General features: G+C 43.9%; 1 protein-coding gene across 1 annotated transcript in view; it reads left to right on the forward strand.

Moving 5' to 3' along the window:
- The window catches only part of LOC143974163 (stimulated by retinoic acid gene 6 protein-like), a 107,374-nt gene that overhangs the window by 52,546 nt on the left and 28,974 nt on the right, over window positions 1-25,854 (forward strand). The window contains exons 10-14 of the mRNA XM_077475284.1: window positions 1,480-1,630; window positions 6,073-6,148; window positions 10,636-10,717; window positions 21,037-21,085; window positions 21,167-21,284. Of these exons, the coding sequence (XP_077331410.1) occupies window positions 1,480-1,630; window positions 6,073-6,148; window positions 10,636-10,717; window positions 21,037-21,085; window positions 21,167-21,284 (476 nt within the window). The remainder of the gene's footprint in view (window positions 1-1,479; window positions 1,631-6,072; window positions 6,149-10,635; window positions 10,718-21,036; window positions 21,086-21,166; window positions 21,285-25,854) is intronic.

The following is a 25,854-nucleotide window of genomic DNA, read 5'->3' on the forward strand; positions in this document are numbered from 1 at the left end:
GTGCAGGCAGTGTGAAGCGGTCTCTCTCTGTGGAGGCAGTGTGAAGCGGGGTCTCTCTCTGTGCAGGCAGTGTGAAGCGGTCTCTCTCTGTGGAGGCAGTGTGAAGCAGTCTCTCTCTTTGTGCAGGCAGTGCCAAGCAGTCTCTCTCTCTTTGGGGCAATGTGGAGCAGTCTCCCTCTCTCTCTGTACGGGAAATGTGGTGTAGATGGGTGGTGAGCTGATTCAGTGGTTCAATAGGCCACTTGATTGGACTTGCCCCCCAGGCCTAAGGCTGCCAGCCCTCCCCTGGTGTGTGGGCAGGCTGAATGTACCAAATTGATCGATCACTTCCAATTATCACTGGCAGTTGCTGTAGCTGCTAGCAATAATCATTGTCTTTTCCTGGTGGGCACAGCTTCCCCCACCTGCCCCTGCGTGAGAGCAGACAATTGCTCGGCAGGAGGGATTACCCTGTCAGCACTCTGTATTGATGGGAGAATGGTGTGAATTTGTTTCCTGCAACCCGAAATGGTTGCAGCCCGAAATTTTCAACAGTGAAATTTGCACCATCTATGGCCTGCCTTAGCAAGAAATACGTTTTTCTTTGCATGCTGATGAAGTGCCACCCATGGCTTTTATTTTAATCGATTAAGAAGAAATTGGCTAAAATTTGAGCCCTTTATGGCTAGCTAGATAGGATAGATAAAGAAGACACTTAATATAATAACAACAGAATGAAAATCAGAGAGCTACCATATAACTGGCTGTTGCTTGTCAACTCTCGGATTAAGTCAATTCACCAGGTTCTATATGGCCATACATGGTGAAAATGTATTTCCTGCAACCATGGTTTGCAGGAAATAAATTTGCACAATTCACCTCATCAACAATCCCCCATCAAAACAGACAATGCTGACAGGGAACTCCCTCCTGCCAAGCAATTGTCTGAGAAGACAGTGATTAATGCTAGTGGCTATAGCAGCCGCTAGCGATAATCGCAAGAGAACCCAGCAGGCTGGTTGTACCCAAAATAATTGATCGATCAACTTGGTACATTCAGTCTCTTCATTAAGGTTTCGAACCTGCTGAGATTCAGAAAGACCCAGCCGAGAATCGAACTGTGTATGGGCTGGCCATAGTGAATATTATCAACTACAGTATGTTGTTTTTAGTAGTGTTAATAGTACTTTCCCAAAGGTATTTTATTTAAAATGTACCACTAATCACATTAAATTTAGGTTTTGATTTTAAACAAGAAGGTAAAAAAAAAAAAAAAAAAGACACAGTGCTACATGATTGAGTATGTGATTTGTATTGGGACACATAAATGGCAATGGATGGCAAAAAATGGACAAGGCTTTTAAAGTAAATATTGTTCTTGTTACAAATTTAGAAAAAATATAAAACCATGTAATGATATGAGATAGTTTCAGTTGTTATAATGTTAACTAAATATATTTTCACACACTTGTTTTAATAGTTTTTTTATTACCTCATCAGTTTGTCACTATAGAGTACAGTGCATTTGGCATTATTGTAGAACTGCTCCGTGGTTGGGAGGCACAGATGGAAGAAATGGCACCTGATATATCTTGGGATGCATACAATAACACCCTTGCCTCCTTTAAGGAGTTTAAAGGCAACTTAGTGGGTAAGCAGCATATCAGAAATTCATATTTTCGGTGCAATCCTAATTTTTATCTAATACTTTAATGTAAACAATGCACTTTTTACAGAACCCCTTTCTCTGGGGCACATGCCATATAATATGCCTCCAACATTTATAGATGCAAAGGCAATTTGAATCTACATAAACTCCCCTTACCAGCTTTCCTTGGCATGAGGGAGCAATTAAAGTGGTTGTAAACCCTCAAGGTTTTTTATCTTAAAGAGGAAGTAAACCCTGATGGGTTTTACTTCCTCTTTTTTCCCTGAAAAGTAAAAGCAAAACGCATTGCACACTAGTCCATTATGTTACACTTACCTGCAAACAAAGACCACGATGTCTCCGAGGTCCCCGCTGGTGGCCACATCTATCTTCACCCCTCTTCCTTGCAGCTCTGTGACTGGCCAGAGTCACATGATGTCAATCCCGAGCTTGCGCATGGGAGCTGACGGTCATGGCACGGGCCCTTTAGGAACAGCGCGACTGTGCCCTTTCTTCAGTGCGCATGCACCGATGATGGCGCAGGCATATATGGTAAATATCGTGCAGGTTTAGGAGATATTTCCAGTACTTACAGGTATGCCTTATTATAGGCTTACCTGTAGGGAAAAGTGGTGTGTACGGGTTTACAACCACTTTAATACATTCTATGCATTAGGGAGAAAAACCTTTTGTAGTATAGCAGCCCCCCCAGAGCCCCTCTTCTACTTACCTGAACCCATTCATTCCAGCAATGGTAACAAGCACAGCAGCTCCAGCCACTGTCTCAGGTCCTCACTGAATTGATTGATAGCAGCAGGAGCCATTGGCTCCCACTGCTGTTAATCAAATCCAGTGACACGGGAGTCAGGGGGCGGGGCCAAGTCCCATTGTCTGTGTCAATGGACACAGCAGCAGGACTCTGGAGCGTGCCCGCACGGGTGCCCCCATGGAAAATGGCTCTCCGTGGGGGCACTCAAGAAGAGTAGCCAGGCGTGTCACTGGGGCACCCCAGAAGAGGAGGATCGGGCCGCTCTGTGCAAACCCCTTGCACAGAGGAGGTACGTATAACATGTTTGTTATTTGAAAAAAAAATCATGATGAATAAAACTAAAATTCTATTTCTATTTTTTCAAAATGTTGTCTTTTCATGTGCATATAGTGTTGCATGATTGCGCATGCAACAATGTGTTTCACTCTGCCCCAGATGAAGCTCTAGGGGCAGAGTGAAACATGTTGGAGCCATGGTTGAGGCTGTTACACTTTCTTACATGGGGTTTGAAGAGATGTGCAGCTCATATGGACATTTTATTCCCTGTACATCACTGTAGGGAAGGGGTGCATTCCAGGGACTGGAAGTCATCACTAGGCTCCACCCAGTCATGTGATCCAGTCAGCAAATCAGGGCACACAATTGTGACCAGTTCCTGTGTGCTGACAGCTACTATGCAGATATGTGCATTTCGCAAACTGGATGCAACCATCACACAGTTCCAAGTACAAGGAATCATTGCTAAGCTCCACCTATTCACCTGACCTGGCTCATTTTGCCAATGTGATCTGGATTGTCATGGGAACCTGAGATTCTGATACTGGCTTGTCATCTGCACGTTAGTGTTGTGTTACACTGCAACCAAATGACATATACCTAAAAACATATATAAACATGTATAAATAATTGAACAACAAGCATTTACAACATGTTTGTTCCTAAAGTGGGGTAGGGTGACAAATAATGAATCAATAGTCAGGCAGAAAGGGCAAATAAGTCACTATGGTGTTGAGGCTCCTCACACCATAGTGACTTATTTGCCCTTTCTGCCTGACTATTGATTTTTTATTTTTATATTTATCTGCAGTGTATGAAAACAATAGGACTATTTTTGTAGTAAAAACAGATTTCTATCAACTCCATGTGTAAAAGGTAACACATGAGTCTTATGTTGTGCCTGTACAAAATGTACAGCTACTGGTAAGTCAGGATTGATAGGTTTCTGCAGGCTCTGGATGCCAAGGCCCTCCTGATGTAATTGCAATGTTTTTTTAAATCGACATTTAAAGCGACTGATAGTCTTTCCTAAGTTCACAAGGGAGTTTTTCACGGTATAGATGCAGTAATTAGTATTACAATTAAAGTATTCCCACCCTTTGAAGTTATACTACCTAATAGTTATAATAGCTTCAACTCTTCTGGGAAGGCTGTCCAGAAGGTTTAGGAGTGTGTCTATGGGAATGTTTGATCATTCTTCCAAAAGCGTATTTTTGTTGGCACTGTCAGGCACTGTTGTTGGATGAGAAGGCCTGGTTTGCAGTTTCCGCTCTAATTCATCCCAAAGGTGTTCATGTGGGTTGAAGTCCGGACTTTGTACAGGCCAGTCGAGTTTCTAAACCCCAAACTAGCTCATCCATGTCTATATGGACCTTGCTTTGTGCACTGGTGAGCAGTCATCTTGTAACACAAAGGGGCCATCCCAAAACTGTTCCCACAAAGTTGGAAGCATGAAATTGTCCAATATGTCTTGGTTTGCTGATGTCTTACCAGTTCCCTTCACTGGAACTAAGGGGCCAAACCCAACCCCTGAAAAACAACTCCCACACCATAATTCCCCCTCCACCAAATGATTTGGACCAGTGCACAAAGCAAGGTCCATAAAGACATGAGCGAGTTTGGGATGAGGAACTTGACTGACCTGCACAAAGTCCTGACCTCAACCGGATAGAACACCTTTGGGATGAATTAGAGAGGAGACTGTGAAGCCACAGCCTGAGTAGAGAGGTCTGTCCCCTGCCAGCATGCTGCATAGAAGGGTATTTGTTCACTGTTTGGAAGAGTGGTCTCTCTGACTCCTCCTGAGTTAGATGTTAAACTCTATATTCATCAAAACTCATTCAACCTACTGATTGAAGAGCTCTAGCTCTGACATAGCAGGGGGTGTGTTGGACTTCTGCAGAGACCACTGCTTCCACACAAAGAGCATGGGGATAAGCTTTACTCCTCAGATTGTGCCTGTTTTTTTTTAAAGCCTAAGTGCACCAGAAAATTATAGTGGAATGGGGTTGGGGGAACATGATTGGAAGACGATTTCTACTAACATGAGAGGTATTAGACCTTGCTGTCTTTTCTGCTTTTGTTTTGGCTGTACTTGCACATGTTGTTTTTCAGATGTTGTTTTGATGCACTTGGAGTGTATTCATGGGCTTTAACATTTTGTACCTATGCCCTTTATGCACCAACTGTGTGATTTGATGAAAATTATTCCAAACCATGTGTTTAGCTGTCCAAAAAATACAATGGGAGCTGTACATTTGGCACCCTGCCACAGTTCTGTTGGCCTGTGATGATGCTGCAGTTAGAACAAGAATTGGGGCTGGTCATTCATTGTGTTCACTTTAAACATCCAGTGATTTGAAAAATAAGCTGCGTGTTTTCTAGATAAATAGCTCTGCCATTAAAAGGTATAGACTTTTTTTGCTTTTTAAATAATGCTTCTAATTTATTTATAAATCAAGGTACCAGAAAGGCTGATGCTGGCCATACATTATACAGTTTTTTTAATTGACCTACGGGCTGCTTGAAAAATAGTGAACCGATTGCTGCATCCACACATCCAAGATGGATGGGGAATGCTTCCCTAATGTGATATTGTATTCTAACCGTAGGACTCTTCCGCTGTCAGAATACACTGATCTGCACTGCAGCCAATTGGTTGCATGTGCTGATTGAACATACATTTTCCAGCAGTCCCATTCAGGGAAATGGGAATGGCCATAGGGCTCATGCACACTGCAGCTTAAAGGATTTTAAAGAAGCGGCTCCTACAGGCTTTTGAGCTCTTATTTTTTCTGCCAAGAAACTCCCCTCCCTTTTAGCCAATGTGTCTATGCACACTAAGGCTTTTTCAGGCGTTTTCAGACATATGCTTCTACAGGCATAAAAAACCCCCACCAAACTTGCGTTTTTGAGAGGAAATGGTGCCCCAAAAGAGCTCAAAAGAGCTCAAAAACATGTGCAAACACACAAAAATGCTTGTTCCAGCTTTTTGTTTTGTTTATACAGTGGTTAAGAAAATACTAACTAGGAAGGTTTGTGAAAAAAAAAAACGCTTATGCTCAAAAAAGCTTGAAAGAGCTCAATAAAAACACAAGAGAGCACAAAAAAGAACAAGCTTCTTCAAGCTTTTATAGGCAGAAATAAAAGCTCAAACGCCTGTAAAAAAACTGCTTTTTTTTGAGCTGTAGTGTGCATGAGCCCATAGATGGATTGAAATTCAGCTGGTTCCTGCTGAATCGGCTGAATTTCAATCCATCTATGGCCAGCTTTAGGTATGTAAAGTATGTAAAAATACATTGGCGCAATGATTAGAGAATAGAATTGCTACAGATAAAGTACAAATAAATTTGCACTGAGCTCCATTAAATGAAACTCTTTGTATTTTATTCTTTCTCAGGTGTCTGGTTTTTCACTACTTTCTTATCATGCGCAGTCACTGTGTCATATATCTTTCACATTTTAGTTTGCTACAGGTAAGACCCTGATGTTCAGAAATGTGTTCTAAATTGTATATGTTGTGCTTTCATGTTTAATTTGATTCTAATTGGTTTACGCAAGCTTAAAACATTATGATAAAAACCATAAGAAGAACCGCATTAGAGAATAATCTAACATAAAAAATATATAGTGTGTATATAAGCAGCAAACCTCCTGTAAGACATATATACAGTGAAAAAAACATAACAAAAAAAATAGGTTGCGCTAATCAATCATATTAAACCAATAAAAGTGATTCAAAACAGTCCACAAGTGATGTAATATGTAATCCTGATGTCATTCTGCATCATCCACCACCATAGTGATCGTTAAAACATCAGTGCCTCCACCAACACCTGAATGGCTCACTTTCCAGCTCCAACTGATCCCCCATTACAAGGAATCGTATGCGCTTTTGGCTTTAGCCCAGCCAAGGCCTTTATCTGGGTCCAGATGGTCTCCTGCACAGGATCACCCCTTGGCCCCATATTAAATAGGATTTCTCCAAAAAAACAGAATGCTCCACATAGTGTGAATTCCTTATAGCGTATATTTAAATGTAAAAAAATGCACTTACAGCTGCCACTGATAACATGCGCCTTTTGTTTCTAGTGTATCGGCCGGTACACAGAACAAATCCATCCTTCTAGATTACATGTGGGATTGGTGACGTCAGCGCATCACTCTGCCCTACTTGTTTTGTCATAAGATGAAGGTGTCCAGGGGCATGGGTAGCGCGCAGAGTCACCAAACTTTATACACTGCACAAGCAACCAAGCCTCAGTCTGAATCTATGTGTATTGTACAGCACACAGATAGCAAAGCCTCGATCTGGGCATCGGTCGGCTATATTATAAAACATACCAAGCCTCATTATGGAATGATATATTTGCAAAGGGGAATTCATGATACACATTAAATGTAATCAACAAACTCATGAGACACCTGACAATTTGTCATATATAGGGGTTTATTTCCTAAAGGCAAATTCACTGTGGGCTTAAAGAAGGTAGATGCTACAGAGATGCTACAGATCTTCCTTACTGGCCTCAAAATTGAGAACAGTCCCCCTAATATTGATATTTAGTTGTTCCATGAACTCACTAAATTCCATCTCACTGCCATCCCAAAGGAAGAGAACATCTATATATGTAGTCCATAGGATCACCTGAGGTCTCTGTTGGGCATAGATGGCTCCCTCCTCCCACTTGGCCATAAATAAGTTGGCCAAACTTGGGGCATCTTTAGCCCCCATGGCCACCCCTTTATCCTGGTGATAGAATTGATTACCAAACCAGAAATAATTATGCATTGCTGCAAATTCCAATAATTCCATAATAAAATCCAGACTGGGTGGGAGACAATGTGAAGGAACTGGAGGCACTGTCAGCAACCAAATCTACTATCACCTGTACTTGTCCTGGCCTCAACATTCGTAGAGCCGCATTAGGTCCGAACAAATACCGCGGCAGGCTCTGTTACCTGGGGAAGGTGTTTCACTTGTACGTGTAGCTGGCACAGATCGACCACATCCTCTCCCTGCAATAGGAGCTCCAACATCAGCACCATGACCGGGGCCAGGTCCCTTCTTTGACTTTCTTAAATGGGTGTTTTTTGAATAGCAGAATAGAAGAACAGTATCTAAAGTGTGTATCTCACACATACAGGTATGCAGGAAACACTGTAAAATATTTTTTTTGGTCCTAAATGGGTGTTTTTAGAATAGCAGAATAGAGCAACAGTATTGAAAGGGTATATCTCACATGTACAGATATGCAGAAAATGCTATTCAAAAAACATTTTTTTGCCCAAAATTATTATTTTTTGCATAGAAGAACAGTATCTAAAGTGTGTATCTCACAGGTACAGATATGCAGGAAACACTGTAAAATATTATTTTTGGCCCTAAATGGGTGTTTTTAGAATAGCAGAATAGAGCAACAGTATCTAAAGGGTGTATCTCACACATACAGATATGTAGAAAATGCTATTCCCCAAAAAATGTTTGGACCTAAATTATTATTTTTTTGAATAACACAATAGAAAATGCTATTCAAAAAAACATTTTTTGCCCAAAATTATTCTTTTTTGCATAGAAGAACAGTATCTAAAGTGTGTATCTCACAGGTACAGATATGCAGGAAACACTGTAAAATATTATTTTGGCCCTAAATGGGTGTTTTTAGAATAGCAGAATAGAGCAACAGTATCTAAAGGGTGTATCTCACACATACAGATATGTAGAAAATGCTATTTCCCCCAAAAATTTTGGACCTAAATTATTCTTTTTTTGAATAACACAATAGAAAATGCTATTCAAAAAAAAATTTTTTTGCACAAAATTATTCTTTTTTGCATAGAAGAACAGTATCTAAAGTTTGTATCTCACACGTACAGATATGCAGTAAACACTGTAAAATATTTTTTTGGGCCCTAAATGGGTGTTTTTAGAATAGCAGAATAGACCAACGGTACCTAAAGGGTGTATCTCACAGTAACATATGCAGTGCTGGTGCACTGAGCTTGCATAAAATGCCCGCCGACGCCAACCTAACTAACAGACAGATAAAAGTTATCTTTTCTCTGGCACTGGGCTCAGGGCAGTGTAAAAAGAATGTCCACTGCACCCACACAACTAAATCAAGGTAGATCGTTGAGTAATTCGATTTCTGATGCAGGACTCCTATCTAATTCTCTCCCTCAAAACAGTATCAGCAACCTTTCCCTACACTATCTATCGTTTCTCTGGCACTAGGCTCATGGCAGTGTAAAAACATTGTGCACTGCACCCACACAAGAAAATCAAGGTAGATCGCTGAGTAATTCGATTTCTGAAGCAGTGCTCCTATCCAATTCTCTCCCTCAAAGCAGCAGCAGCAACCTTTCCCTACACTCTCTATAGCAGAGTGACGTGCTGTGCTATGTGCCTCTAGCTTATATAGAGGCTGGGTCACATGCTGCACTGGCCAATCACAGCCATGCCATTAGTAGGCATGGCTGTGATGGCTTCTAAGGGCACAGGAGTTAAACTAATGTTGATTTGTTGCCCTGCAGCTTTTTAAAAAGGGCCGTTACATTCCCGAACACCGAACGCAAACCCAAACATACAGTAAATTGTTTGGGTTTGGGTCTGGGTACCAAAAACCCAAAAGTCCGTTATAAACCCGAACTTTAGAGTTTGGGTTCGCTCAACCCTAGTAGGGACATTATACCCATAATCCATGTTGTTATTTCTCCCACCAAAGTGGTGGGGTGTGACATATTGATCCCAACCCTGTCCTTGCAATGGGGATCTTTGTCCATATTGTAGACAAAAAAAACATTATGACTTAGGTCATTTCTCATGGTCGTTATCTTTCATGAGTAAGGAAATTGGTGGTTTATTAACATAATTCAGTGAATGTATCTGCATGTCTCAATTCCACCACAATTGCAAAAAAAGGGTTTATTCCTAATATTAGTTTAGTGGGCAGAGCCATGCAGAACGTTCCTTTTTGCCCTTGAGGCCAACTTGGCATTTGGAATAGCTGGCTAAAAGTATATATACAGCCTAATGTTATAGTGCCATTTACTGTATTTACTGTATTCGAAAATGTACAAAGTTGTTTCAAACTTAGCCATCACTAGGGATGAGCCGAACACCCCCCTGGTACGGTTCGCACCAGAACTTTCGAACGGAGCGCAAATTCGTACGAACGTTAGAACCCCATTGAAGTCTATGGGACTCGAACGTTCGAAATTAAAAGTGTTAATTTTAACGGCTAATATGCAAGATACTGTCCTAAAAAGGGTTTGGGGACCTGGCTCCTGCCCCAGGGGACATGGGTCACTGCAAAAAAAACTTTTAAAAACTGCCGTTTTGGCGGGAGCATTGATTTTAATGACGATTAAAATTAAAAAAAAGTGAAACATTCCTTTAAATATGGTGCCTGGGGGGTGTCTGTAGTATGCCTGTGAAGTGCCACGTGTTTCCCATCTTTAGAACAGTCCCTGCACAAAATGACATTTAACGGAAATAACGTCATTTAAAACTGCTTGCGGTTTTAATGTTATATCTGGTTCCTGCAATATGGTTGAAAATCATTGAGAAAAATGGCATGGGTAGCCCTCCCTGCCCATTACCAGCCCCTTTGTGTCTTGTATGCATATTAAGGGGAACCCCGTACCCATATTAAAAAAAAGGAAATACGTGTGGCCCCCAGGCCCTATATACTCAGAACAGCAGTATACAGGCGGTGCAAACAAGACAGGGACTGTGTAGGTTTGTTGTGTTAAGTTGAATCTGTTTGTAATTTTCAACTGGTAAAATAGCTCCAGTCAAAAAAACTATTTTTAAGCTTTTTGGAAAACATAGGGAAGGGTTGTTTTTTTTTTTTTGGTCCAGTCATTAATATTGCTCAGATAATAAAGATCCAAATAAAAATCTTGTTTTCTACCATAAAATAAAATAAGTTATTTTTTTGCTTTTTTTGTTTTTTTACAGAAAACATATGAAAAGACTGTGGATTGGAGAAAAGGGGTTTCTTCCTATAAAATATCACAACCCTTCACCTTCTGAGTCAGTTGTAAGTATTCTTTCAGTGTGTAGCACTCCTTCTTGCATTGTGGTAGAACTAGAGGTGAATTTCTACTTTTGCAGCCAAATTGGGATAAAGCCTACTTTCAAGTGTAAACCCTCACATATACCCAGTGAAGTGAACATCCTCAGATGATACACAGAGATGAAACAAATCTCCCTACATAAGTTTTACATTCATATCTGCTGTCTTCAGCTTTATATACTGTTTAGAAAGTGCACGTCCTGTTAGAATTTTCTCTTCCTGATTCACCTGTGGGTGTGGATTCTTGGCACACTAATTGGAGGAAAGGCACGCCCCCCCTCCCCCTCCACATAGACAGACACTTGCAGAGCTGTGCTATGAATTGACCAGCTCTATGCTTATCTATTTATAGCACCCACCCTGACATAAAATTCAGCCTGGTTTTATCACAGGTGGCGGCAAACTTTTCAGAAGTTATCATGCTGATAACAGAAGAACGGAGCAGGAGAAAGCCGTGGGACTTAGGGTTTTGAAGATAGATAAGAAAACAATGCAGATATATGTGCCCAGCTCAAATTTCATGAATGGGGTTTACATCCACTTTAAATTTGTTACACGTTGTTGGGAACTGGATCACCTGCTGGTGACAGTGTGGTTCCTAGAGCAGAGCTGAAGTTCTAGTGGCCACCAGTTGGTGCCTCCCAGCAGCCAGCAAATTCCAGTAATTAGGTTCCACCTAATGCTGGCTGCTGAGAAGGTATATGATCCCTCTGTTATTTGCATCTTTGCTTCATTATTTTTACTATTAATCCTGATGTGATCCTGTACGCTGCTAACTCTCATCTGCTCCCCTTCTTCCTGACCCCAGTCCTAGTTATAGCCTTTTTGCTGGGATAGCCGACTGTACTTGTACCCACTGTGAAAATGGGCACTAGGCCACAACACTACTAGGCCTTTTGGCAAAGACCAGGGTAATTTTTAGCCTGTGATACCTTTTTATTTTTTATTTATTGCTCTCCAATGTGTCACTACACTTTCTATGTGTGTGTTTTGTTTACACCGACAGGATTGTACGGTGTGGGTCCTTGGATCTTCCCTGAAGTAGAGGGAGAGGATATGCAGTTCCTTGCCTTGGGGGTCTCATTTCAAGGAGCCCACTAACCTAGAACTTGATGGTTGGCTTTGGCTGACCACAAGGAGGGGGGTTCTCCAGGCCTTTTGGCTAGGTTGACCAGGGTGCCTTGCCCCGTCAGGAATCTTGCACAATCCTGTTTCCCTTTGCCTGGTGACACCTTAATACGTTTGACTATGCAGAATTCCATTCGTTACAATTAGTTATTTTCACACTTGCACCCTCAGTCACAGTGAACTTTTGAATTAGTGTGTCTGTATTATAGACGAAATTGAGTACTGTCCGTGATACTTTTGTTATTTGCACTAACATATAATTTTTCATGGACGAGCTTTCCGGGTGTATCCTCTTCTTCAAGTCCAAGCAGTATGGATTCACAAAAGTTAAACTGCAGGGCAACAGCATATTGAGATATACAGTGCCTTGCGAAAGTATTCGGCCCCCTTGAACTTTTCAACTTTTTGCCACATTTCAGGCTTCAAACATAAAGATATAAAATTTTTATTTTTTGTGAAGAATCACCAACAAGTGGGACACAATTGTGAAGTGGAACGAAATCTATTGGATTTTTTAAACTTTTTTAACTAAGAAAAAAATGAAAAGTGGGGCGTGCAAAATTATTCGGCCCCCTTGCGTTAATACTTTGTAGAGCCACCTTTTGCTGCGATTACAGCTGCAAGTCGCTTGGGGTATGTCTCTATCAGTTTTGCACATTGAGAGACTGAAATTCTTGCCCATTCTTCCTTGCAAAACAGCTCGAGCTCAGTGAGGTTGGATGGAGAGCGTTTGTGAACAGCAGTTTTCAGCTCTTTCCACAGATTCTCGATTGGATTCAGGTCTGGACTTTGACTTGCCCATTCTAACACCTGGATACGTTTATTTGTGAACCATTCCTTTGTAGATTTTGCTGTATGTTTGGGATCATTGTCTTGTTGGAAGATAAATCTCCGTCCCAGTTTCAGGTCTTTTGCAGACTCCAAGAGGTTTTCATCCAGAATGGTCCTGTATTTGGCTGCATCCATCTTCCCCTCAATTTTAACCATCTTCCCTGTCCCTGCTGAAGAAAAGCAGGCCCAAACCATGATGCTGTCACCACCGTGTTTGACAGTGGGGATGGTGTGTTGAGGGTGATGAGCTGTGTTGCTTTTACGCCAAACATATCGTTTTGCATTGTGGGCAAAAAGTTTGATTTTGGTTTCATCTGACCAGAGCACCTTCTTCCACATGTTTGGTGTGTCTCCCAGGTGTCTTGTGGCAAACTTTAGACGAGACTTTTTATGGATATCTTTGAGAAATGGCTTTCTTCTTGCCACTCTTCCATAAAGGCCAGATTTGTGCAGTATACGACTGATTGTTGTCCTATGGACAGACTCTCCCACCTCAGCTGTAGTTCTCTGCAGTTCATCCAGCGTGATCATGGGCCTCTTGGCTGCATCTCTGATCAGTCTTCTCCTTGTCTGAGCTGAAAGTTTAGAGGGACGGCCAGGTCTTGGTAGATTTGCAGTGGTCTGATAGTCCTTCCATTTCAAAATGATCACTTGCACAGTGCTCCTTGGGATGTTTAAAGCTTGGGAAATCTTTTTGTATCCAAATCCGGCTTTAAAGCGGGAGTCCGCCGGGACTCCGCATTTATTTATTTTTTTAAAAGCCAGCAGCTACAAATACTGCAGCTGCTGACTTTTAAAATAGTGAAACTTACCTGTCCAGCGCGCCCGCGATGTCGGCACCCGAAGCCGATCTCTAGATCGTCTGTCGGGTGCTGCCGTCGCCATCTTGGGTATGGGAATCAGGAAATGGAGCCTTTCGGCTTAATTTCCCGGTTCCCTACTGCGCATGCGCGAATCGCGCTGCGCAATAAGGGCGGTCCCCGCTGCCTCTGGGATCTGTGTGTTTCCCAGCAGGCAGCGGGGCACTTGCGGAAAGGGGCGGGCACTTGTGGAAAGGGGCGTAATCTACGCCCCTTTCCGCAGAGAGCTATCCCGGAAGTGGGTGCAGAATACCTGTACTTTACAGGTATCTGCACCCCCCTCCCCCCTGAAAGGTGCCAATTGTGGCGCCGGAAGGGGGGAGGGTTCCGATGAGCGGAGGTCAACTTTAGGGTGGACCTCCGCTTTAAACTTCTCCACAACAGTATTACGGACCTGCCTGGTGTGTTCCTTGGTCTTCATGATGCTCTCTGCGCTTTCAACAGAACCCTGAGACTATCACAGAGCAGGTGCATTTATACAGAGACTTGATTACACACAGGTGGATTCTATTTATCACCATCAGTCATTTAGGACAACATTGGATCATTCAGAGATCCTAGCTGAACTTCTGGAGTGAGTTTGCTGCACTGAAAGTAAAGGGGCCGAATAATTTTGCACGCACCACTTTTCAGTTTTTTATTTGCTAAAAAAGTTTAAATTATCCAATAGATTTCGTTCCACTTCACAATTGTGTCCCACTTGTTGGTGATTCTTCACAAAAAATTTAAATTTTATATCTTTATGTTTAAAGCCTGAAATGTGGCAAAAGGTTGAAAAGTTCAAGGGGGCCGAATACTTTTGCAAGGCACTGTAGTCTCTGCCGCGATTATAATCTCCTCCGGAGTTCAGCTATTGCGGTACTCTGACCATACAAGCTCTCTAGACAAACCACAATAGCTGTTTTGCTGTCTCTGTTGTTTTCTGACATAACCATCCCAACCTGGCGGGCTTCACCTTCTAGTGCATTATTAGCCAAATCTGCAATGTGCTCAGCGGGTATTTGGAACAAGCAGGCTGAGCTGTCCGATCTCTCCGCCCAGTCTGCCAGGGAGATATTAAATTTACGGATCAGTGCCACATTTGCTCCATAAGGTGCCATGGTTAACCCTATAGCTACTCCCACCACCGGGGATGATGGTTCTGACATTCTGCCAACTACGCCATAATGTAAGCAGGGGAATTAGCTTGGCTGTATTATAGAGGGAAATAAACTGCGTGGTATAGTAAATGAAGTAACTTTAATTGCCAGATAAGCAACAGTGGAAAATTATATTTAAAAAAGTGGAGTAAACATCTTGTTAGTATATAAGGCACAGATTCACAGTCAATTCACCAAAGATACATAATGTAGCTCAGTAAACTGGCACTGTAGTTATTGTTCCTCTCTTCAGGCACATCAGTTATATGCAAGGCACATTTTATTAATAGCAATAGGCTGGTGTCCATAAGCAGGGTCCACTGATGCAGCAGAGATGATTTAACAGGAAAATACACTGTCTTAGATGATCTTCTATCACAAGCACAGCAGCAGCGCTGATAGGCAGGACTCCTGAGGATCCCTGTTTTGTCCCTACGGGCTGGAACAATCTCCTAGGCCTACCTTTCCCTCACTCAGTCAACACACATGTCTCTCAAAATGGTGGCTGGGCCCATTTTTATATGGAAGCTAACAGAAAATGGTGGACAAAATCTCGAGATTACTTGGTACCAATCAGAACATGAGGCTTCTTCAAGGTGGCTGCTGGAGACAAGTTAGAGAACAGTTACAGCCTCAACAGGATTCCACAAAACAGCAGGAAAACACAAACCCATTCTGAATATAATATGACATTTCTGCAAGTAAGCATGATACAATTGTAGTCCCACTTCTCTCAGCCAGCAAGACTGTCCTGTCACAGTTAACTGTATGTGAGGAGGCTACCTACAAGTGTATTCAGATATTTTTTGTCTTACGGGCTTCAATGAGAGTACCTGTAAACAGGTGACAAGCACATTTATGCATGACTTTTTGTGCCTGAAGAATTCCTCTCCTTCTTTAGAACTGCATGCCTCTTCTTGCACAGTCCAGGAAATAAACTACTTGAAGCTTGATACATGTGAAAAAACACCTGTAAAATGCCTGAAAACAGACGGGAAAAAAAACTATTTGAAAACCCCAGCAAAATGCTTTGCTCAGGTGTGAATGCAGGCTAAAAAAGTTTTTAGGACCATATCATTATTGCTCTTTGCTGACTAAACTGAGATAACCAAATACGACCTCTTACATCCGTTTCTAAAGGGAGCCTGACATGAGCAGCACAGTGGATGTTTGTGTCAAGTAACAATTAAATAAATTGACTGATAGACATCCCCGTGCTTTGCTAGCCTAAAGAAGTATTAAACACTCAGCTTTTAGTTTAAAGTGATATTAAAAGCAGTTTTAAAAAAAATAATAAACATGTCATACTTACCTGCTCTGTGCAAAGATTTTGCACAGAACAGCCCCAATCCTTTTCTTCTCGGGTCCCCCGCCGGTGCTCTTGGCCCCTTCCTCCTGCCGAGTGCCCCAATAGCAAGCAGCCATGTGTCCATTCACACATGGAGCGTGGCTCAGCCCTGCCCCACTCTTTCCTCATTGGGTCACTGGTTGTGATTGACAGTTCCTGTTGTTTCAGCCAATGAGGAGGAAGAGACCTGGGATCACATGCCTGGATCGAGATCGGGCTCAAGTAAGTATTAGGGGGGTTGCTGCACACAGAAATTTTAACCTTTACAACCACTTTAACAGATTAAGCACAATAAAATAAACATTTCTCAGTTAAAATTCTAACCCCAGTACTTGCTGTTTAAATTTTCAATACTGCTGGCTCCTGCTCTCTCAATTCAGCTTCCCTGAACTTTTGGTCTTTACAATAAACATCAGACAGTGCAGTCTCCAGTGAGTCTGTCAGCTTGGAGAAGAGAGGAGAAGGAAGAAGCAAGGGGGTTCCTTCCCGTCCTAGGCTATGGGGCTGTGTGTGTCTATTAATACACTAATGCAGCGTACACACGAGCGGAATGTCCGACAGAAAAAGTCAGACGGGAGCTTTTCATCATATATTCCGATCGTGTGTATGCCCCATCAGACGTTTTACGTCGAAAATTCTGACGGACCTAGAAATAGAACATGTTCTAAATATTTCCGAAGGAACCAATTCCTGTCGGGAAAACCGCTCGTCTGTATGCTGTTCCAACGGACCAAAAACAACTCATGCTCTGAAGTAAGTACGAGATGGAAGCTATTGGCTACTGGCTATTGAACTTCCTTTTTCTAGTCCCGTCGTACGTGTTGTACATCACCGCGTTCTTGGCGATCGGACTTTGGCAAGACATTCTACGACGGCCTCTAGTGTTGAGCTATTCCGAAGCTTCAGTGGGGTTAGTGAAGAAAAGTGCTTTCCCATTTTCCACAACACGGAGTTTAGCAGCATAAAGCATGCTGTACACCAGAGAGAGATCTCTCAGTCTCTTTTTTATGGGTTGAAAAGAAGCTCTCTGCTTCTGGGTGGTAGCAGAGAAATCCGGATATATCGACATGCGACTTCCATCCATCATTAAGTCAGGTCCTGTTCTAGCTCCTCACAGTATGTTCTTCCTCGGGGGAGTTCCCTTTGGAGGTGGCCGGCCCGGCAAACAAATTTGTAAAAGTGTCAGGAGCCATGTGTTTAATCAGCCACTTTTCTAAAAATTCCTCCGGGCGTCTGCCTTCCACTCCTTCTGGGAACCCCACCGACCTGATATTGCTCCTTCTTATGCGATCTTCCATGTCAGCCATCTTTAAAGTGTGCTCAGACAGAGTCTTCCTTGTCACCTTCCTTGCAGCCATGATCTGTGTCAGGGATGGCTCATCCTCCCCCTCTATTTCTCTGTCCAGCCTGGCTCTAGAGTCTCTGAGCCTATCCAGAGATCTCCCGGTCCAGTGGAGGAGACACCTGTTGCTGGATACTGGCCATTCCTCTTCCTCCTCTTTCTCGTGCTGCTGATTGGCGCCATTTTGGGAGCTTAAGGCATACTTTGCCAGCCGTTCTCCGGTCGTTTTGGGCCGGGGGGGCCATATTTTACTATCCCTGGAGGTCCCCGGGGGGTCCCAGCACACATCCCCAGCAAGCTTAGGCAAAATCTGATTGCCGGTTTCCCAGGATTTCAACAGGATCTAGTGCCTGCAGACTGAGCTCCAGTCCTGTGCTCCTCACATATCGGCTGCTGGCTCCACCCTGTTTATTATTCACTCTAGTAAACTCTTTGAGTGGTTCAGTGACATTGTTTGAGTTTCTCATTGATAACATCCTGTTACAGCATGGAACCCAATGTGTCAGTGTGTAAGAGAGGATCTGCAGAGTCAGAGCAGCCATTGGGGTATTGAGTCAATCAGCAGCCCCCAAGGGGATACCACTACACTAGTTACCATTAGTAGAACATTTATTGGTTTTATTTGTTGGCGGAATTCCTTTTTAGCCATTGCACTTTATTTCAGGGACATGCCAGGGCCTCACCTGTCATGAACATTGATGTAGCGCCCTGAGGTTTAGTCAGGGAGCTCCTCACCAAATTCCTTGTCAGAGCTAGCTACCATAGTTAAATTGTTAAAGATCCATTGATTTCTCCCTAAGTTTTGCCTTGTTGTACTTTTCTCTTCTACCAATAGGTGGCTGGGCACTTGGTGGTACTAGATATGAGAAGGTCAACTCAAGGTCAGGTTATGTGTATATGGGGTATCTCAGCCAATGGGCAAGGGTTTTCTTGAATCCCTTGGCCTGCTGGGAGAGCCGATATATTCGGGTGGAGTCAGGTGATCTGTGTTGTGTGCCACTCGGACTGCCATCTGGGTGCACGTGTATCCTCTGCCTTGGGCTGCTAGGCCAGAGATTGGTCCTATCCTGGGGGCATCTGGCTGCCAGGCTGTGTGAGGGCCTATCCAGAAGTAAGAGGGCAGCGCAGGGTTGGGACTGCGGCTTGCAGTCCAACCAAAATGGATGGTTCTGCCGGCTGGAGAACCTGACGTGGTTGGAGGTAGAATGGAAGCTGTCGCCACTAGGGACCAACCACCTTTTCCAGAATCGGGAAACTTCAGGCAGTGATCAAGTCAGGGATCCAACCAGCGGAGTTGATGCTTGCAGAGCAGCCTTGTGTGTCAGTTCAGGGACCAAGCCGGTCAGCCGGGGTGAAACTTGAAAGGTATCTGAAGTGCCAAGCTAGGGACCCAGCAGAGAAGTGTTGGTGACGCTTGAGGGACATACCCCCTCAAAAGCCTTGAGGAGATCACGATATTTATAGTTAGTGAATCAGAGGGTCCGGTGAAAGACCAGGAGCTTATGGGGCTGAAGAACTACAAGTAGAAGTTGTAGTAAAGCTGAGAGAACTGTTATGTTTGAATTAGGAACTGTTAAGTACTGTAGCCATAGGGAACAGCAAACCTGCATGTGCAGAATTGGCACCTTGCTGGGGCCTTTCCCTGTATGGCTGTCCTCCTTTTGAAGTTGCGGAGTCTGCCTATTGAAATTGCAACTACTTAAGGGTGTCCTGTCCCTAACCCTCTTTCTCATACAAAATATAAAAGGACTGTTAAAATAAATAAAACCTCTTTTGCATCCAAGAAGTGTCTGGCACCCAATGACTTACACCAACTGAAGGATGTTAGCGGTCTGTTGCCGCCTCCAAGGTTATCATTAGACTGAAAGAGGTTAGAGATTCTGCTACATTAAAAAATATATATATATAAATTGAGCTCCAAGGGTCATAACTCCCTGAGGTCACAGGGATCCCAAATTTAGGGGGTAGGCACCCTGAGTCCTACCCCACCACTGGTAAATTTGGTGCTCCTACGACCTATGGTTCTGGAGATACGGGGCTCCTTGCGCAACCTGTCAGGAGATACAGACAGAGCGCCAGTTTAAATACAAGCTGGTACACTCTGTTTGTAGCAAACTGAGAGGATGAGCGCCCAGTGCCTCTCCTCACTTCTTGTCAGAGGCAGCGAGCTCAATGGACAGCTTGGAGTCTTGGACCAATGGTAAAGTAACATTAGCCCCAGCTGTCCAATAAAAATGCTATAGTGTCATAGAAGGGGCATGTGTCTAAAATGCTCCCTTCCAGCCCAGCCCTCTTAAAGTGGTTGTAAACCCTTACAACACACTTTGACCTACAGGTAAGCCTATATTAAGGCTTACCTGTAGGTCCAAGAAATATCTCCTAAACCTACACGGTTTAGGAGATATTTGGCGAAAGACAGGCACCGCGATATGCCACAAGTGGCGGCTCCCGTGCGCATGCGCGGGAGTGACGTCACCGCAGCTTCGCCGAATGACAAATGACAGCGGCGGAGCAGTGAGACCCACCGAGAAGATGGATGCGCCGGACTACCGGGGACAGCGGTGACTTCGCTGGCTCCTGTGTCAGGTAAGTGACAGATAATGGACTACTATGCGATGCATAGTAGTCCATTATGCTTTACCTTTGCAGGGAATGAAAGAGGAAGTAAACCCATTAGGTTAGTTTACTTCCTCTTTAACTAGAAGGAAATACATGGGTTTATGGGTATACGATTTACCCATAATCCCATGTTTTTCTCACACAGTTAAGAGGGAGAATGAGAATCTGCTGCTGCTGAAAGGGTACTCTTATAATCAAGCTAAATCATATATTTATATGCTATACGTTGTAAGATAATAATTTATTATTTATCTATTTACTGTGAAATTACTGGTTTGAGTTAAACTTTCAAACTTCAGTAACTTCTCCGCTAAGCCATCTGCTTGAGTACAGTTTTTGAAAATATAGTAAATTACTTTAAAACAATATATAATAATTATTTGTATATTACTTATGGTAATTAACCCCTTGCCACCCAGGCCAACACTGACACGTCTCTCATACATGTAATAATCAGAATTTCTTTGCTAGAAAATTACTCAGAACCCCCAAACATTATATATATTGTTTTAGCAAACACCCCAGGGAATAAAATGGTGGTTGCACGGTATTCACGCAGCAATTTTTCAAATGTATTTTATTTTTATTTTCTAAACTTTCATGAATATAAAAAAAAAAAAACAGTAAAGTTAGCCCAATTTTTTTTGTATAATGTGAGGGATGATGTTATGCCGAGTAAATTGATACCTAACATGTCACATTCAAAATTGCGCAGACTTGTGGAATGGCGCCAAACTTCAGTACGTAAAAATTTCCATAGGTTACACTTTCAATTTTTTTACAGATTACATGTTTATTGATCTCGCTCTAACGATCACAGCATATATACCCCGTGTGTATCTGGCTCTGATACTAGCTAGTGCCTCACCAACCACTGACCTCACCGAACGTCCCTGCTTTTCTGGTATTGGTTATCAATACAATTACATACATAATACATTATAACCAACTATATACCAAAATTCAAGTATATTGTGATGATAAAAATGACTGTTCCTGATTTTGTCATGTTGCAGGCTGCTATAGCAAGATACACTGGCTGGCAGTTAGCGTATATTTTATGGGGTAAGTTTTTTGTGCAAACTATAGAAAAATTCCATGGTGTTTTGTTCTTTAGATTAATTAAATTGCCATCTTATATTTCAGGTTACTTGATACTACACACAGTTCAGAGCATGTTTGGCATGGCTTTTGTGTATGCATTTGTTGTTCCAATAAAACATGGACAAGCTCTAATTTTTCTAAAAGGTTTGGGAATCACCGTGTAAGTACAATGTGCATTTTTTTTTTTTTTTTTTATCAAAACTGATTTTATTAACACACAAAAACATACACAGGTCATCACATAAACCACAAAAAGAAATACATAGTCAAACAACACACACAGAAAGACATCTATTACATAGCAGAGTCACATATCGCAGGAGGTAGTACATATCCCATTAATCAATCATGATACCACAAATATAGGGCAAAATCTTAACTAAGCAGCCGTCCCATAACCAGCTCCAGGGGCGACAGCCCGGGAGTATCAAGCCATGGTCCCCACAATCTCTCAAAGCGTCCCGCCCGGCCTCGGTGTTGGTAAATGTACTTTTCCATACTCAATACATTCCCCATCTGAGTTATCCATTCCTTCAACCTCGGAGGGTCGCTCGCTCTCCAGTGTTGAAGTATGAGTTTGCGCGCCTGAAAAAGAGCTCTCCCCAGGGCCTCCCTAACCGGCGCCCCCAACGAGGGATTGTCCAGCACACCCAAAAGGCACACCTTCGGATCCTGTGGAATCCGCACCTGGAAGGCCCCGTTAAGAGTAGCAATGACCCCCGACCAATATAAATGTAATTTGGGACAACGCCAAAGTAAATGTATGAGATCCCCCCTATCCCTGGCACATCTGGTACAAAGGTCACCCTCCCCAATCCCCATCCTATACAGTCTAGCTGGTGTTCGGTGCACCCTCATAACAATATATAGTTGCGATAAGCGCTGTGCCGTGTTCAATGAGCAGCCTTGTATTGCCTGTAAGGCTTCCGCCCATTGGTCCTCCTCAAACACTCCCACATCCCTCTCCCAGGAGGCAATCACCCTGGCGGGGAAACCCGGCATAGATGCATTCAGTAACATGTTATAAGAACTGGATATAAAACCTTTAAAGCTGGTAACTTCAGTAACAAACCGAAAAATTGGGGTAGGGGATTGCCTCCAGGGATTGTTTCCAGCTTGAGCCTTGACAGCGTGGCTCAATTGCAAATAATAAAAGTACATACCCTGAGGGACGCCATATCTTTCCCTTAATTCTGCAAAAGAGAGCAGTGATCCCCCAGAAAAAATTTGAGACATAAGAGTCACTCCACAGCGCCTCCAACGTTCAGCACAAGTCAAACCGACCATCTCCCCATAGTACCGATTATGCCATATCGGGCTATACTCCGTAAAGCCCTCCACATTCTGCAATTGACGTGTTTTATTCCATATTTTTTGAATTAGGGCAAACGTTGGAAAGAGTCTGTTAGACTTGGCGAACGAAAGAGTCTCCAAACCCGCCACCACTCCATCCGACCCCGTGCCATGGCTCAGAAGGGCAGCGGCTGGATTCTCCACCCCCTCCCCCACCTCCCGGCTATCCACCACGGAGCGGGCAATATGCTGCAATTGAGCCGCTATGTAATACAGCCATGGGTTGGGCAGAGCCAGCCCCCCCGCCTCCTTCGGCTTCTGAAGCTGCTCCAAACGTATCCTAGGAGGTTTGTTAAGCCAGATAAATGATCTGAATAAGGAGTTAATAATTCTAAATAATTTAAGCGGGATCACCATGGGAGTGTTATGTAAGATATACAGTAATTGTGGCATAAAAATCATTTTAATAAGGTTCACCCTGCCCACCAGTGACATCTTCAATTTAGCCCACACTTTCACTTTATCTCTGATCCTGCTCAGCAACGGGGAAAGGTTCAGTGATAAATAGTCACAAGGTCGCGGGGTGACCCATATCCCCAAGTATTTGAATTTATCAGCGACTGGAATATCATACCGCGTAGGATCCCGAGGGGAGGGAGCATCTAGCAACATAAGATGTGATTTGGTCCAATTAATCACCAGACCCGAAAAAGACCCGAAGTGCCGAACCACTCTCATAGCCTCAACCAAAGAACCAGAAGTATCCCCTAGGAACAACATAGCGTCATCTGCATATAGCATCAGTTTTTCATGTAACTGCCCATATTTAAAACCCGTTATCAAGGGGTTGCTTCTCACCAGAACAGCCATAGGCTCTATGGCAAGAGCAAACAGCAGAGGTGACAGAGGGCACCCCTGCCTGGTTCCCCTAAATAAAGGAAAAGGAGTTGACACCCTCCCCGCCTCCCTGATGACCGCCGATGGGGAATTATACAGTAGCTGTACCCAGGACAAAAAGCCAGGCCCAAACCCAAACCGCTCGAGAGTCGCCCACAAATATCCCCATTCAATGCTATCGAAAGCCTTATGGGCGTCGAGCGACAGCAATGCCCTGTCCCCCATATTATCAGCCCGGGACTGTACATTAAGAAACAAACGACGAAGGTTAATTGCCGTAGACCGCTCAGGTATAAAGCCCGATTGGTCCGGGTGAATGAGGGAGGCGATCACCGTGTTCAATCTCCGAGCCAGCACTTTAGCAAGGATCTTGATATCATTCTGTAGCAGCGAGATCGGCCTATACGAACCGGGATCCAGCGGATCTTTCCCTGGCTTAAGAAGCAGCACAATACTGGCTCTTCTCATGGACTCAGGAAGGCAGCGGGATTCCCTGGCCAAATTCAGGGTACGGAGCAGTTGGGGCATAAGTACGTCCCCAAACTGTTTATACACCTCTATTGGGATGCCGTCATCCCCCGGGGCTTTAGAGTTAGGGAACGAGTTGGCAGCCAACAACATCTCCTCTAGTGTAATAGGCTCCTCAAGAAACTCCACCTGGGAATCCGCCAAACTCGGTAGCTCTATCCCCCGTAGAAATTCCCGAACTTCAGCCACATTACGTGTCGACTTGGACTCATAGAGTTCAGAGTAGAAACCTACCAACTCGCTCATCACCAAATCCGGAGTGTTAACCAACCTGCCCAACCTGCCACGCACAGCCCCAATAGATGGGGAGGACCTTTGAGAGTGCACCAACGTCGCCAGCAGCTTGCCCGTCTGCTCCCCCTCCTCAAAAAAAGCCAGCTTATTAAAAAATCTCTTTTGGTTCGCCTTGGAGGCATCCATCCTATTAATAGCATCCTGTGCAGCTACCCAGGCCTCCCGAGTGGTCCCTCCCGAGCCAGCAATATATTCCACCTCCAGTCGTCTAACCAACTGGTCCGCTTGATCCCTCTGGGCAGACGTAGCACGTTTAATGGCATTGACCTCAGTTATGAACAGCCCCCGTAGGAAGGCTTTAAAAGCGTCCCAGGCAGCGTTCGTGTCTACAAATGCCTCATGTCTCTGCCAGTAGGCCTCTATGTCCGCTTCAAGAGTGTTAGTGGGAGAAAGAAGATGTAACCAAAAAGCATTAAGTTTCCATGGGGCCCTCTGTAAAGTAGAAGCCGGGTTAACCGTTATGTGAACTAGCAAGGGGGAGTGATCAGAGATACTTCTAGTCAAATACTGCACTTTTTCCACATGTTGGAACGCTGCATCCGAGCACAAACACATGTCAATCCTAGACAAAGAAAAGTGCGTCTTGGAAAAGCATGAGAATTGCCGCTCGGTAGGGTTCCTGAGCCTCCACGGATCCATCCAGCCCACCTCCCCCAGGAATCTAGCCAAGGACGTGGAATGCACACCCCCACCCCCCGGAGGGGGAGGGTGTCTATCCAGGCCATGGTCTAGGACACCATTAAGATCACCCACCAACACCATAGGGGTCCCCGGGTTAGTTAGCAAAAAAGCCAATAGGGCACGGAGAACCGGGGGACTAAACGGAGGGGGCACATAAACCGCAGCAAGAATGAATTGCAAACGTGACACTCTACACATCAAAAATACATATTTCCCCTCCTGATCAACCTCCAATGCCAACAGCTGAAAATCGAGGGCACGATGCACCAGCACACTCACCCCCCTGGAGTAGGAGGTGTGTGTGGAGTGATGCGCCCAGCCCACCCATGCAAACCCCAGACACGACACCGTCCCCGGGGTCAGGTGGGTCTCCTGCAGCACACAGATACCCGGCATATGTTTTCTAATGGCCGTGGAAACCATAGTACGTTTCAGGGGATCCCCAAGGCCCCTCACATTCCAGGACAATATAGGAATAGATGTCATCCCGGCACATCAGTTAAATGGACTATACAGAATAATTCTTCCATAAATACAATATACTGCATTCGGCATACCCAGTTCCCACACCTCCCAAAACCACCCACACCTCCATGGAAGGAATACCACAATATACAGTCCCGAAGAAGTTCAAAAATCAGGCAGCATCCCCAATGAAAAAAAACATCTAGGCCCCCCCTCCCCCACCCAGGGACCATGCGGCAGTCTGTCTGCTGGGCTTGACCCGGTGTACTCCTCTGTGTGATTCTTCCACAATGATATAGTGATGACCCCTCGCCCCCCTCAGGAGCGAGAATAATGCTAGAAAGAAAAAAACCAAACTGAAAAAACAACAAAAAAAGTCTAAGGGTATAAACATAACCCCTCACCGGTCCATGTTGCAACAGGCATACCACGGCCAGTGGTTCCGTATCGACAGTGCGCTCCTGCAGCGAAGGCACCTTCTTCAATAACATCAATAGCGCTTCCAAGTGTTCAGTCCTGTATAAACTGCTCCCGGCCGATCATGTTACCGGCCACTAAACAGCCAATAGTTG

This window comes from Lithobates pipiens, unplaced genomic scaffold, assembly GCF_037356315.1.
Source record: "Lithobates pipiens isolate NorthernLeopardFrog02 unplaced genomic scaffold, aLitPip1_a1.2 Scaffold_13, whole genome shotgun sequence".
Taxonomy (NCBI): domain Eukaryota; kingdom Metazoa; phylum Chordata; class Amphibia; order Anura; family Ranidae; genus Lithobates; species Lithobates pipiens.